Source organism: Carassius auratus, chromosome 30 (genome assembly GCF_003368295.1).
Source record: "Carassius auratus strain Wakin chromosome 30, ASM336829v1, whole genome shotgun sequence".
Lineage (NCBI taxonomy): Eukaryota > Metazoa > Chordata > Actinopteri > Cypriniformes > Cyprinidae > Carassius > Carassius auratus.
This window is the reverse complement of record NC_039272.1, coordinates 18049691-18064721: the sequence shown is the minus strand read 5'-3', so window position 1 is coordinate 18064721 and position 15031 is coordinate 18049691. Positions and strand designations below refer to the sequence as shown.

At 36.6% G+C, this 15031-nt stretch overlaps 2 protein-coding genes across 3 annotated transcripts in view; both read left to right on the top strand.

Moving 5' to 3' along the window:
- Positions 1 to 382: 382 nt before the first annotated feature.
- Positions 383 to 1914, top strand: tmem9b (TMEM9 domain family, member B). Its single transcript, XM_026211853.1, has 5 exons — positions 383 to 678; positions 927 to 1018; positions 1125 to 1233; positions 1331 to 1465; positions 1646 to 1914. The coding sequence occupies exons 1-5, from the start codon at positions 589 to 591 to the stop codon at positions 1799 to 1801; spliced, it is 582 nt and encodes a 193-aa protein (XP_026067638.1). The 5' UTR covers positions 383 to 588; the 3' UTR covers positions 1802 to 1914.
- A 1098-nt stretch (positions 1915 to 3012) lies between these two features.
- dennd2b (DENN domain containing 2B) overlaps positions 3013 to 15031 on the top strand; it is a 53776-nt gene continuing 41757 nt past the window's right edge. The window contains exon 1 of one of the 2 annotated variants that reach the window (XM_026211850.1): positions 3013 to 3148. The gene's annotated coding sequence lies outside the window, so the exon portion shown is untranslated. Of the gene's footprint in view, positions 3149 to 10474; positions 10655 to 15031 lie in introns of those variants that run through there. The other variant, XM_026211849.1, reaches the window with a different exon arrangement.

Below are 15031 nucleotides of genomic sequence, written 5' to 3'. Positions count from 1 at the left end.
TGATCAAATTTAAAAAAACAAACATTTGAAATATATCAGTCTGTATCTAATTAATTAATATAATATACAAGTTTCACTTTTTGAATGGAATTAGTTAAATAAATCAACTTTTTGATGATATTCTAATTATATGACCAGCACCTGTACATATATATATATATATACATATACATATACTGTACATATATATATATAGATACATAAACATACATTTAATTTTAAATAAATAACGGTGACTGATCTATTTGTAGTTAATGCAGTTTGGAGCATATAGTGCTTGACTGAACAGTGATATGAGGGGTTTTTAATTTATTTTTTATTTTGAACGATAGAACGCTGTTTAGTGTTACGGAAGAATGGTTCCCATCACCCACGTGTTTCCGGAGGGAAGTGATAAAGCGCGGACCGGCTGCTGATGGTCAGCTGATGTGTCAAACAGAGTCCAGCCCTCACGCTTTGTTTTCTTGACGTTTATTTGGACCAAAAGAGTTCTGGTCACTGTATGAGTTGCTAATGTAATATCTACTCGTTATTCTGGTACACCTCTCTTCGATATTTGACGACGTTGTCTTTAGCGGAAGTGAAAAGATGTATCGATTGACCGCTGTCAAACTGTTGACGTTTTCATCGCTAATGTGTTTCCTGATGTTATTATCCGCAAAAACATCAGAAGCTAAGGTAAAATATGATATTTATTGCTTTGTTTTAATACATAAATGATATACTTCGTGTTGTTGTGAAACTGTTGTGTTGTTGGCAGTGCCAACTAGCCTTTAGCATGTTCAATGTTTCGGCTAAATATAAGATAATAATAAATTAACAAATCAACACTTTCTTTTTAGGAAACAATGTCAGGTGGATTCTAAACCGACCAAAGTATGGTTTATATGAGCTTGTGTAACGTTATATTTGGTCACTCTTCACAGAATTCAGAAGACATCCGGTGCAAATGTATCTGTCCACCTTATAAGGACATCGCTGGGCAGATCTACAATCAGAACGTTTCCTTGAAGGACTGGTAAATGAATTACTCGTCTCAATACGAGTCTACAGTAACTTCTGTAATAAACTAATCCCCCTCTATTCACTGATCCATAACTTCTCAAATACAATAATTTGCACAGTAATTGCCTTCATGTGGTGGAGCCGATGCCCGTTGAAGGCAAAGATGTGGAGGCATACTGTTTACGCTGTGAATGCAAATATGAAGAAAGGAGCTCTGGAACCATCAAAGTGAGTTCAGTGTCTTCTTTATATGACATGGTGTATAATACACTAACTTGAAAATGTTTTAATATTAGAGAAATAATAATCATTCTCTCTTTTACAGGGCACCATTATAGCATATCTGTCTATTCTGGGCCTTCTGTTACTGTATATGGTCTATCTGACACTGTTGGAGCCTATTTTAAAGAGAAGACTGTTTGGCCATTCACAGCTCATTCAGAGTGACGATGATGTTGGGGTAAGTGTTTTGTTTGCAACATCTTTATGGATCCAAGATTTAATACAAGTTGTAAGCATTGGTAGTTTGGATGAAAAATCTGTGTAATGAAATAGATGCATGATCCGGTAGGTCTTTATTTTGTCACTAATGATAGTAATGTCCTATAAAGTGTGCTAACATTATATTCTGTTGTTATAGGACCAGCAGCCCTTCGCCAATGCCCATGACGTGCTTTCCCGTTCTCGCTCTCGCTCCAACATGCTAAACAAAGTGGAGCACGCTCAGCAGCGCTGGAAGAGGCAGGTCCAAGAACAGCGCAAATCTGTCTTCGACCGTCACGTGGTGCTTAGCTAAAAGCCTTCACAGTCTGGACTGTTATCCATTGGTTCTGGTACTGTGTTAAAGGCGGGGTCTTTTCCATCTCATTGGTCTGCCTGAGCAACCTCCAGTGACTCCAGTGTGTACATTTCTTTTTCATGTATAGGTTTGTCATCTTGACCAATGTGTGCGACTAAACCCTGTTTGTTATTAGAGTTTGCTTGATACAGACAGTTAGCATTAACTCTCACCGTGCTCTTGCATTTTGAAATCATGCACTCTAAAATTAGCAAAGATTTTTTTTTTACCTTTACTGCAGTCCAGTCACTACTAACTTGATGTGGGGATAGAAGTGTCAATTTCCTCATAAAATTAGGGTGATGCGTTTATTCATTAAATCATTTTATATAAATTCCAGAATTTTTACTAAACGAAAAAAATATTGATTTCCAGTCTTATTGTACAGTGTAAAATTACCCTCTTTTCTCTTCTTACCTTGCGGTTTCCTGTCAACTATTATATGTAAATAATGATAAGTGAATGTGTTTGGTCATTGTCTCCAAATGATATGCTGTATGACTAACTTCTCAATAACAGTTCCTTTTGTTGTTGTTTTATAAGGACAGTATTCATGAGGTACATGCTTTGATGGTATCAGAATAATATTCTTTGTCTTTACTATCTGTATATATAATAATTGAAATGTTCAAGTACACAATTTAACAAAGATAGCTGTTTTGAACTTTTAAATTGCATAACAGTTTTGTTAATATGTGAATCCCGGTTTCTCGTCTCCGTTTGTTCCTGTCAAAATCAATGCAGCTCATGTGACGCAGTTTCTGTTAATGGTAATGGCATTTTTAGTCCCCAGGAGGCGCTGTTTCCAAACGGGCTTTTTGCATTAGCGTCGAAGAACAGCGCTAGATTTATGCATAATTAAACGTGCTATGTTATAAAAAATAAAAACAATTATAAAATTGAGCCGACTACTTGTAATTAGTAAGATAATTATCTCAAGTATGCAGTGACAGTATTTCCTACTCATTTACCACTTTTAACATCATAAATACAGTGAACTGTTTATTTAAAGTATTTTACTGAAAAGCTGAGCGTATTAATTAACCCGAAATTATTTACCTGGTAAGAGATCTAGACAACATGAAATAGTTTAACATAAGACAATGCATATCACATTTTTCACATAACGGTTCTCATCACTTCCTGCGCTCCCCCCTCCTCCTCCTCCTCTCGGCCAAAAACACTGGGACACATATATCAGCGCGCAATCAACGCACTCCACTGAAAACTCACTTACTCAAACTCACAGCATGGATATGTGGAAAAAGTAACCTTGTCAACACGAGCATCACTTGCACACAGAAGGTAGGAATCTTTATTTACCTGACTCTCTTTATGTTCGCCGTTTCAACTCTTTTGAACTTCTTGTTTTGTGTGTGTGTGTGTGTGTGTATGTATATATATGTGTGTGTATATATATATATATATATATATATATATATATATATATATATATATATATACGCACTGATATATGTGTATAGAGATTTGTTTATGTATATATATATATATATATATATATATATATATATATATATATATATATATATATATATATATATATAAACAAATCTCTACAATTGATACAATATATAAACAAATCTCTACAATTAACCTAAGGTGTCTGTAGAGACAATAAATAAAAGCGTAACAGAAAAATATAAATATGAGTGCAAGTTAAATAATAGGATAATAATAACGGCATAACAAAAGTTTACATGCGTTTGGATATGAACAATTAAAATGGACTGAGCCTCGAATGTTTTTTGAAGTCGCTTGAACAGTGAATAGGGGAAAGAAAAAATCCTTCATTATTAGAGGTATAATAAACACGGCTGTGAGAGCAATGGAGGATAGTAACCAACTTATCAGGATGGATTGAGACTCATAAACTCCTCTGAGGTGTTTTTCTGTGAACTAGAAACAAGGAGGCGCTCTTAAACCTTCTAAAATCACGGAGAAACCTGACGGACGCTTCTGAGTCAGTTTCTTAGAATTATCATTATAACAATATAAAGGGAAATTAAAAGGAATTGTTATGTTTAATCAGAATATAAATATGTATTTTTACAACGAATTCTTTTGGTCTCATCGGTTGAGTTTCGCTATTGCTGTTAATATCTGAAATTTTGATTACGTTTTCAGTCTGACCTCAGACTAACAGCAACAGTTCACTGTTTTTACACTCTTTCTTATCTCTGTGGTAAATAAGCCCATCATCTGGTTGTCTGTCCCGTGGGGCCACAGTGTGGGAAATGATCAGGGCACAAACCACAGCTCTCTCTGTATCTCTCTTTCTGAGTGTGTCTCTGCCTCCCTCAAGGCTGTCAGTTCTTTCCCATGGGCTTATCATGGTTCCTTGACATATCTATCTTGAATGTTACTTTTTGGTGTGCCCTTGCTCTTGTTTAAAATGTAATTATGTCATTGCAACATTGCAAGAAACCCTGGAAACAATGATTCATATTGATGTCAAAATATATATGCACATTTTTAAAACAGATTCAAGTATGGCTTCAGAAAGTTAACAGAGTCGATGGTAGTTGGGTTGACAGACACGCTTGTGCTCAAGTGCCAAAATGCTACCTTTAATTTTCATGTATTTTGGTTATCAATGAAAGTTTGAAGACCAAACTTCTCCTTAAAGTCACCCTTATTGAAAAAATAAATAAAGCTGTGTTGTGTTACAAAAATTTCTATATTAAGACATTTTTAAGAAATAATTTCATGTTGCATTAGTTATTTATTGTTAAATTAATGTTTACACATGTTGGTTACATTGTGAACACTAATGGGTTCAGTTTTGTAGAATGACCCATAATACAAAAAAATATTTCCCCAAATTTTGAGCATTATCCAAGTATAACTTGAATATTGAATACAATATTCTGCTTTGTATTTTGAAGTGCCTGAACAGAATGATTGTGACAGGGATATTTTGTGGTAAGGGTGTGGTGAACATTCAGGGCTGCTGGAAACATACTGTTGTATTTTGGAGATTTTGTGGGTTTTGCTGAACATGACTGATGGAACCCTTACAAATGTGTTCAAGGAAGAGGAAACAGTTTAATGGATCCGGCATAATGTTTCTCATACACCCAACTGCTTTAACAGGTGTAAATTGTACTTTTGACTTGTAATTGACTTGGTAAGTAGAAATGTAAGTGTATTTGAAAATAAGAAATCAGACCAAAGCAAATACCCTAAAACCAATTCTGTTTTCCATCATGACAATGTAACATGTAAAAGAAGCAGTTCACCTCCCCCGCCACCCTCAAAAAAAAAAAGAAAATCTGCTGAAAATGTACCTAACATCAGACCATCCAAGATGTAGATGAGATTGTTTCTTCATAGGAAAAGATTTGGAGAAATCTAGCAATGATTTGCTCACCAATGGATCCTCTGCAGTGAATGGGTGCCGTCCTCTAATGTGAGTTCATAGAGCTGATAAAAACATCACAATAATTCACAAGTAATCCACACAACTTCATGTACATCAATTAATTGTGAACTGAAAGCTGTGAATTTGTAAGAAACAGATCCACCATTAAGATGTTTTAACTTAAAGATATAAAAATATCTATATCCACAGTATTGGTTAAAAAAAGCTTCGGTCTTAATCAGGTGAGAAATATTCACAGGTTAATCACCATTTATAAGAGTAAAAAATCCATTACTTAACAAATATGTCAAGGCATTTTGATGTGAGAGGACAAAAGGGATTGGACTTTTTACTGGAGGAGGCATTATTGTGCATTATGGACTCATATTTAGGCCATAACTGAGGCTTTAAAATGAAAAAGCCTTACTAATGGATTTTTTTTTCTTACAAACATGCAGCTTTTAGCATCACAAGACATTAACCAATTGACTGGAATCATATTGTGATGTTTTTTTCAGCTGTTTGTACTCATTCCGACAGCACCCATTCACCTGACAAAAACAGGCAATCCATTATAGTCAACTTTAAACTCAATGTATGACTGCTGAAAGGTGCAAGGCACAAGTAGTAGATGGTAGCGTAAAAATTTGTTAAAAACAACAAAATTGCAACGAACTCAATCACTAGTAGTATAAACTTGGTTAAATATTAATCTTTAAGTTAATATGTAGTACAATATGTAGCAGACAAGTTCAAATTTTCTTTATGCTAAAAACGAAGATCCTCTGAAGAATACTGCTGCATATTTCACCAATTTCCTCTTAGAAAAGAGCAATGGAGCATTGAGACTTGCGTAATTGCAATCACAGGGATGATGGGATACCCCAGGGGCATGAATCTCAAGTATTTGTCACAGCCCTTACCAGTCAAGTGCTGTTATGAGGTTTCATTAGAATATTATTATGTGCTGGACACACTTGCATGGAAATTTTGGAGTTGTTAAATGCTGCCAACCGATTAAAAACAAAGCCCATGTGGAGAGGTTGATGATGTTTTTCTGCACAAAACAACAGAATTAAGCTCAAAGTTGAGGTTCCCACTGCTGAGCTTGGCTATCCAGAGACCATACTGAGAATGCATTATGTTTCGATTGGGTCAAAACTTAGACAGCAATGATTAGAAAAAGGGATGTTTGGCTTTTAGATTAGTCAATTTCTAGCTAACACTTTCAGTTGCATTTTTAGTATCATGATCACACTAACAGGCATCCACATGGGAGATGTTTAGTCTGGGCCTCTAATGCGTTCTTGACTTGGGCTGCACAACATCAGGATACAAGGTTAAATATAGTGAATGCTCGCTTGCAATGTAAGAGTAAAATGACAGACTAAGATATGACCTTAATATATAATAGTATGCCAAATTTCATATCATGTTTTATTCATGATAATATGGGTTTTCAACAGAAACATTAGAAACAGCAGTTTTATTGTACAAATCTCTCAAGGTTTTGAAAAAGAAATTTCTATCTTGTTCTTGTTATTAAGACAATAATAAAATTTTCCTTGAGCGTCTTGCATTAGCTCCCTCTAAATAACACCTGGAGGGAATGATTGTTCTTGGAACCCTGATCCGTGGCAAAACTGTCCCTGAACCATTATCTAAGGAATTTAACACAGATTTGAGAAAGACTCCCACATCAAGTTCCAACACCAGAAACCACAATGCTGAGGTATTGGTACAATTTGAAAGAGATCCAGAGAAAGTTATGAACATGCTGTCATCCTAAAGCTTTTGTCAACCGCAGATCCCTGCTTCTCATTGCGGTTGCTTATTTGGCAGCAGGTTGCTTATTTGCACAAGTTTCAATCCAACAGAGACCGTTTTTATTGTGTCAAACTTCATCTATTGAATGCTGGATTTTAATATTAGACTGGCTCGACAGACTTGGATAACATGGAGATTCGGTAGATTGCTCAAAACATTCTGACATTCTATTTTTTTTTTTTTAGGATTAAACAAGTTGACAGCTTGGTTTATTCCGTAGATATTCCTAACAACTAAAGCCATAAATTTGTCTCAGTATTGGAGTTTAGTTTGGATAGTTTGACAAACTTTTCCTTCCTGTCAACTTAATAATCAACAGTTGTTTGTTTCTTTTTTTTTTGTCACATATTTATACTATTTAATATTAAACAAATCCATAACGTAGAAATACCTTTGTTTACTGTTTTGTGGCTGCAAAATGCCCGTCATTATCATCTATTGCTTAAGAATCTGAGCTAAATGAATTTGTGCATATTTAGATGCAAGTGGCTGGATTCACTTCAAGTACACTTTCAAAGGTTCTTTGTCTGTTTGTTCTTGAACTTATGCTTCACATACATGTGATTGCATACCACAGTTTAGACAGCTGTTAGCAATGTGTTAAGCTTGTACTCTGCTGCTCAGAATCTGAAGCTCTTTGTACCATATGGGTAATTGTAAATCACAGATATCTGAATATGTCCTGAAATGATTTATTCTATACCTTAAATAAAACAGAATTTGTGTTCACTTTCAATTCAAAAGATGCTCTTTGTAAAATGGCTCTATACAAGCTGCAGTCATTAGAAATGAAATCCAAAGCAGCAAGAAAACAAATCAATAAATGTTGCTTACTACAGCAAGTATTCACATTACTTCTAATTGCGAGCCTGTGGGTTTGCCTTCAGCAAGATCATGAAAATGGGTGTACAAATGTTATAATATTAAATCATCTATACAACCACTGCAGTCATGTGACACTGAAGGCCACTGCTCCAAATTTCATAACAACCAACATAATACTGTCTGTAAATCTATATTTTAGTGCAACAAAAGCTTGCAAAAGAATAAAATAAAAATAGCTTAGTCTAGGTGGGGGATATATATATATATATACAGTATTGTTCAAAATAATAGCAGTACAATGTGACTAACCAGAATAATCAAGGTTTTTCGTATATTTTTTTATTGCTACGTGGCAAACAAGTTACCAGTAGGTTCAGTAGATTCTCAGAAAACAAATGAGACCCAGCATTCATGATATGCACGCTCTTAAGGCTGTGCAATTGGGCAATTAGTTGAATTAGTTGAAAGGGGTGTGTTCAAAAAAATAGCAGTGTGGCATTCAATCACTGAGGTCATCAATTTTGTGAAGAAACAGGTGTGAATCAGGTGGCCCCTATTTAAGGATGAAGCCAACACTTGTTAAACATGCATTTGAAAGCTGAGGAAAATGGGTCGTTCAAGACATTGTTCAGAAGAACTGCGTACTTTGATTAAAAAGTTGATTAGAGAGGGGAAAACCTATAAAGAGGTGCAAAAAATCATAGGCTGTTCAGCTAAAATGATCTCCAATGCCTTAAAATGGAGAGCAAAACCAGAGAGACGTGGAAGAAAACGGAAGACAACCATCAAAATGGATAGAAGAATAACCAGAATGGCAAAGGCTCAGCCAATGATCACCTCCAGGATGATCAAAGACAGTCTGGAGTTACCTGTAAGTACTGTGACAGTTAGAAGACGTCTGTGTGAAGCTAATCTATTTTCAAGAATCCCCCGCAAAGTCCCTCTGTTAAAAAAAAGGCATGTGCAGAAGAGGTTACAATTTGCCAAAGAACACATCAACTGGCCTAAAGAGAAATGGAGGAACATTTTGTGGACTGATGAGAGTAAAATTGTTCTTTTTGGGTCCAAGGGCCACAGGCAGTTTGTGAGACGACCCCCAAACTCTGAATTCAAGCCACAGTACACAGTGAAGACTGTGAAGCATGGAGGTGCAAGCATCATGATATGGGCATGTTTCTCCTACTATGGTGTTGGGCCTATTTATCGCATACCAGGGATCATGGATCAGTTTGCATATGTTAAAATACTTGAAGAGGTCATGTTGCCCTATGCTGAAGAGGACATGCCCTTGAAATGGTTGTTTCAACAAGACAATGACCCAAAACACACTAGTAAACGGGCAAAGTCTTGGTTCCAAACCAACAAAATTAATGTTATGGAGTGGCCAGCTCAATCTCCAGACCTTAATCCAATTGAGAACTTGTGGGGTGATATCAAAAATGCTGTTTCTGAAGCAAAACCAAGAAATGTGAATGAATTGTGGAATGTTGTTAAAGAATCATGGAGTGGAATAACAGCTGAGAGGTGCCACAAGTTGGTTGACTCCATGCCACACAGATGTCAAGCAGTTTTAAAAAACTGTGGTCATACAACTAAATATTAGTTTAGTGATTCACAGGATTGCTAAATCCCAGAAAAAAAAAAATGTTTGTACAAAATAGTTTTGAGTTTGTACAGTCAAAGGTAGACACTGCTATTTTTTTGAACCCACCCCTTTCAACTAATTGCCCAATTGCACAGCCTTAAGAGCGTGCATATCATGAATGCTGGGTCTTGTTTGTTTTCTGACAATCTACTGAACCTACTGGTAACTTGTTTGCCACGTAGCAATAAAAAATATACTAAAAACCTTGATTATTCTGGTTAGTCACATTGTACTGCTATTATTTTGAACAATACTGTGTATATATATATATATATATATATATATATATAAAGCTGAATAAAGTATTACTGAAATAATTTGTGTAATCATTTAGAATATTCTATAACTAAAAGAGCAGATTTTTGTATGAAATGCTGGTTGTCCCGAGATAACAAAACGTATCAACTAACTAACTAACTAACTAACTAACTAACTAACTAACTAATTATCATTCAAAATGATGCAGATTATTTATTGTGTTATTGTGTTAACATTTTACCGCTCACTGCTTTTATTGATAACTATTCAGAGCTCATCCGTTTTTTATGTTTTGTGGTCACAATAAATGTATTTTTCGGATTCGTGCGCGTTTGCAGAAGATTACAAAGTAGAGCGGAATAGCATGTGATTACGATTCGGCCAATTAATATGGACCTCTGTGAGACCCCTCAACTATTTCTTCGGTGTCCCGGGAGACCGCGAGCTCTTCTGGCTGTTTGTTTTTTTCCTGGTGAAGGATGACGGAACGATCAGGCAAACTAGTTATGTTACATGAAATCTGAAAGACACTTGTTTGAACCTCGCTTAATTTGGCACTCTAACATACAGTGTAAAGTTCAAACTCATGTGGCTCGTGTGAAGAAGAGCAGTTTAGTTTCGTGTGGGAGCTCGAGAACTTGGAGAGGCGAGTGGGGGGGCAAAACAACCCGTCTCCATGGCGACTAGCTCAGCCTTCTGCCAGAAAGAGTTCTCAAGTAGGGAGGGATTTACCCCGCTCGAGAGGACATGCCTGGAAGTTTAGGGAAAAGTTCCAGGTATTACCGGCAAATCGATGAGTTTTTGCAATCGCTACGAGAGTTTTTTTTATGAGACCATGAACAAAATGGCACGAACTGCGGGATGTTTCTTTCAGGTAAAACTTTTATCTCATTCTAGCCGGGGTTACATTGAATGAAAATGAGCTCAGTCAATCGCAAACAAAAGCTGTGTGTCAGAACCCAGTGAGCTTGCTTGCTCGAAAGCGTTTTTGAGCATCACGGAACAAAAGTCCGTTCCGTGATGCTCAACAATGATTGTAATTCGGAACGTTTGTGATTCCAAAACATGACGTCCAAATCTAGTCTCAGTTAACGTTAGTTAGGCAGCTCTCTCGCTTTGGAGGCACAAAATTAACAGTAACGGATGTTTTATATGTAAATGTGGCTCATAACATAACTTTTTGTTTAAATGCGGTTAAAAAAATGTTAACTGTATAAAGCCATATGTGTTTACCTTATTTGGTAATTTCCCAACTCATTCGAATCGTGACTTGATCGTTTAATAGGCTGACGTTTTTCAGCTTTATTCTATTTGAGGAACAGCCAAGGTCATGTCTGGTTTATATCTTTCTCTGATGGAGCACAATAAGTTTATGGATTGGTTTAGTGGCCAAAGCAGTTGTTGCTGAGCATGGTATTAGCAGCGCTAAGGTTGTGGGTTCGATTCCCAGGGAATGAGACGTCAATTAAAAACTATACTTTGAATGCAGTGTAATCCACTTTGCTTACATGCATCTGCCAGTTGCATAAATGTAAAATGTAAATGATGAATGAGCGAGGATTGACAGCGGATAAAGGCACATTTCAGTTGTTACTTACCACTAAAATCATGCACTTATTTGTGCACAAATGCCTGTGGGTGTGTACACATGTACTGTAGGTTACATGATCACTGTTCAAGTATACAGTGCCCCCTGCTTTCATTTTTGGCTGCTACTGCAGCTGCAAGCTCTTTTTTTTTTTCCTGAACTTTCTGAACAGACTGTCTTTTGTGCTTTTGGAACAATGACCCTTCCTTCTCATTGGTCTGGATTGTCAGCTCAATCATGGGAGCCGCTCTGTTCTCTGTCCAGTGCTTGCGCAATATGGATCAGGGTGGGATGTCACCAAACCTTGAACAAAATAGACAGTCACCATCATAATGTGTAACAAACCTTTTCATAAGGTTATGATCTAGCTGATCCATAGCTTGTCATTCCACAGTGAATGTGATTTTGTGAGCACACTGTGTCAGCTGAAATAACAGTGATGCAAGGACTCTTATTTCCACTGAATCCAGTCAAACAGATTTGCGTCAAGTATTACTTGTGTATTTATGCTTTTTCTTCCCAGATTGTGTGTCTTGACTTTTTATCGAGATGTAGAACCTAATGCACTTTCATTGTTCAATTTAGTAGCTTGATAATAGTAATTGTTATAGTGTGTGATTGCATCTTTTTCCTAAGAAAATGTTCCTGGAAGCGATTCATGCATGACAGCAAACATGACTATAACAAAAGAACAATTGAACTTGTAAAATCCTTTTCAGTGTGGTGCACTGAATAGACATCATTGCCTTTAAGGGAGTGTGCATTGTTGGTTTTTTTCTCACATGCCTGTAATTTTCAGAAACTTCTAAAAGGAAACAAGTTGTGACTTGCTTTAATAGATAGCTGACTTTAAGATTAAATGATGTGCTTCAAAATGTGTCATCTCTAGTCTTTAATAAAACATTTATCATCCCAGGTCTAAGGAGGGATTTTATTATAGCTGTCCTTGAATAACTTCTTCGGTCTAGGGTGGAGAGTCTTATCAGTGTTGTGTGTCATTGGTATTACATAGAAACAGTGCATGTCCTGTCAATCCGACAAGACTAGGGATTATACTAGGTTTACATGAGTCAGTGGTAAGCTTTTGGTCTTGTTGTTGTGTAATATCCATCAAATCTGTGTGATACACTGTATACCAAACACAATAGACTGTGATGCAAGTCTGATGCATCAACATGTAGGCTACAAGTCAAATTGTCCTTACATGACACAAAAGGCTTCATGTTTAAAGGAATAGTTCATCCAAAAATGAAAATACTGTTACCATTTACTTGACTTTGTGTGTGTTTTTTCATGAGACACAAAATTAGACATTTAGAAGTTTCTTTGTGTAGCTCTTTGTAGCAGCTAGGCTCTCCAGTGGTCCATACCACTTCTACCATTCAAATAAATGGGGTTGAGGAGGTTTTTAAAATGATTTTGATAGTCATTTAAAGTCTCATGTTCATAGAGGTTGCAGTTTTTGCAGTTTTGCATGTATGTGTTATTATAATTATCTATTTATTTTTACCTTTCAGTGTTTACAACCACATTGTCATAACTCAACACACTTCTCTTTGGAGACACATGCCGGACTTATCAATTACTCTGCTTAAAGTCATCTTGCTAGTCTGTTTAAAATCAACTGCAAATCAGAATTAAGTGTGTGCAGTGGCCGAATCTCAAAATCCCATCAACAACCAATGGATCAACCCTTACCTTATCCTACCCCTTTTTTGATTTTCTGCTTCACTTGAATGTACATCAAAATACAGAAAAAACTATTTCATCCATTTCATCATGACTTTTGACTTCTATCTGTTTCTTATGTCTGTAAGTATGGTATGGCTTGAAATATAGTATATAAATCATGTAGGCTATGCTACTTTTGGCTTAGATTGTCTTGTTTTTTGTTCACTATGATAACTTAGAACTGTTCTATGAAGAAGTTCTTCACTTTTTTTGTGCTGCACAAAATAAACCATAAACAGGTTTTAAACCACATGAGGGAAAGCAAATAAGAGCAAATAATGAAAGAACTACCCCTTTAAAATAATATTTGCCACAACTGGGATTTCATAGGAGCTCTACAAGGTTTTATAGCTCATTGTGAGCAACTGTTCTGTCTCCAGTCTGTCTGATTAACTCTGTAAATCCTGATAAGTACGGTGTACTAAATTGTTTATGGAAAATGACTGCTTTCAGTCTTTTGAACTGAATGGACACTTGTTTCCATATACATGTTTCTATTTTTAGTGTTTGCATAGTTGAAGATTATTAGGATACCAGTATGATTTTGAATACACGCTTAATTGAAAGTCATAAACGAATCGAATAACCCCAACAGTTTGAATCAAAGGAGCACCGAAATCAAACTGGATCTTCTTTGCCACTTATTTTCAGATTTCCACATTTCAGTTTGTGAGCAACATTGCAGTTTTCCTTAATGTGTGATTTTCTCATGGACTTGGAAAACAGAAAGAACTCTAAACAGCTGAAAGTCAGGGAAGACAGAGACCAAAAAGGGCTTAAAAATTGGTTCCATCTGGCCTGTCCGGTCAGCACTATGGGAGCAAGGAATCGTGGGTATTGTGTGGGGAGCGTGCAGCTGCTGGGCGCTGTGACAGGCCAAGTTCCACAGTTCATGAAAGGCTCAGAAGGAAAGACGTTTAAGCAGCTCGACAGGGTACAACAATTCCCTCCACCCCACCGCCCCAACACAGAGATGAACCCGGTGTCATTATTCACAGGCTCTGTGGACTCAGGATTGAAACCGGGTAAAAAGGAAACAAAAGACACCCCCTTTGTATGCTCTGCCTTTTCCTTTTTCCCATCGGACTTTTTAGGGTAATTTTAATTAGCGGTACCAGAGGGGTTCACCCAGGTGCGAGCATGTTTAAAAACTCCTCATAGCACCACAGACGAATTGATCTTCTTTTCTTGCCTCAATCTAAACACAACGTGCTTGGCTGATAACAGCAGCATTAACTAACGTACCTCGTGCATTATATAAATCTCAGCCAGAACCCTGATGAGGACCATATGATGGTGTGAGCTAAGAACTTGGAAGGGGGGGGGGGGGGTCTCTCTTTCCTGTGGTATTTATGCTGTAATCTAACCCCCCATTCTCACACAGTCATGTCTGATTTGGTAATAACAACATAGACTTGGAGTTTACAGGCTACGAGGAAAGAAAGGAGAAAGAGTAATCATCTCTGTTGCAAAATGGTCTCTGGTGAATGCAAAACCATGTTCATTTTCTCTTAGGGGTTTTGACGTGTAGGAGCAGCTGAGAATATGTGGTTGCTTGTTTTAGAGATGTTAAAGATGTTAGTGGCTGATCAGCAGGGACCAATTATGGCAAATGTAGGGTGAATTAGGGTCACCCGGGACACCTTAGATCTGATCATGGTACACTGGAGAAGTCAAAGGTGCAAAAAGTCCCAGAAGACTAATTCACCCTATTGACAGGAAAATAGAATTAAAACATGGGTCTTTTCATCTTGTGCGGAATTATTTTGATTGGACTCAAGTCAGCTTCTGCTATTCAGGTTCAATGAGTTGTTTAATTTTCCGAAGGAAATAAATAACTTTTTGGTCAATGATCAGCAAAACGAGCAAAGATTCAACCTCGATTTTATGTGATCTCCATAGTATAGTAATGAAAAATATCTACCCTGTCAG

Coding starts and splice junctions, on each gene's coding strand:
- tmem9b (XM_026211853.1), top strand. CDS start 589: ATGTATCGATTGACCGCTGTCAAACTGTTGACGTTTTCATCGCTAATG. Junction 1,019..1,124: donor AACGTTTCCTTGAAGGACTG/GTAAATGAATTA, acceptor TAATTTGCACAG/TAATTGCCTTCATGTGGTGG. Junction 1,234..1,330: donor GGAGCTCTGGAACCATCAAA/GTGAGTTCAGTG, acceptor TCTCTTTTACAG/GGCACCATTATAGCATATCT.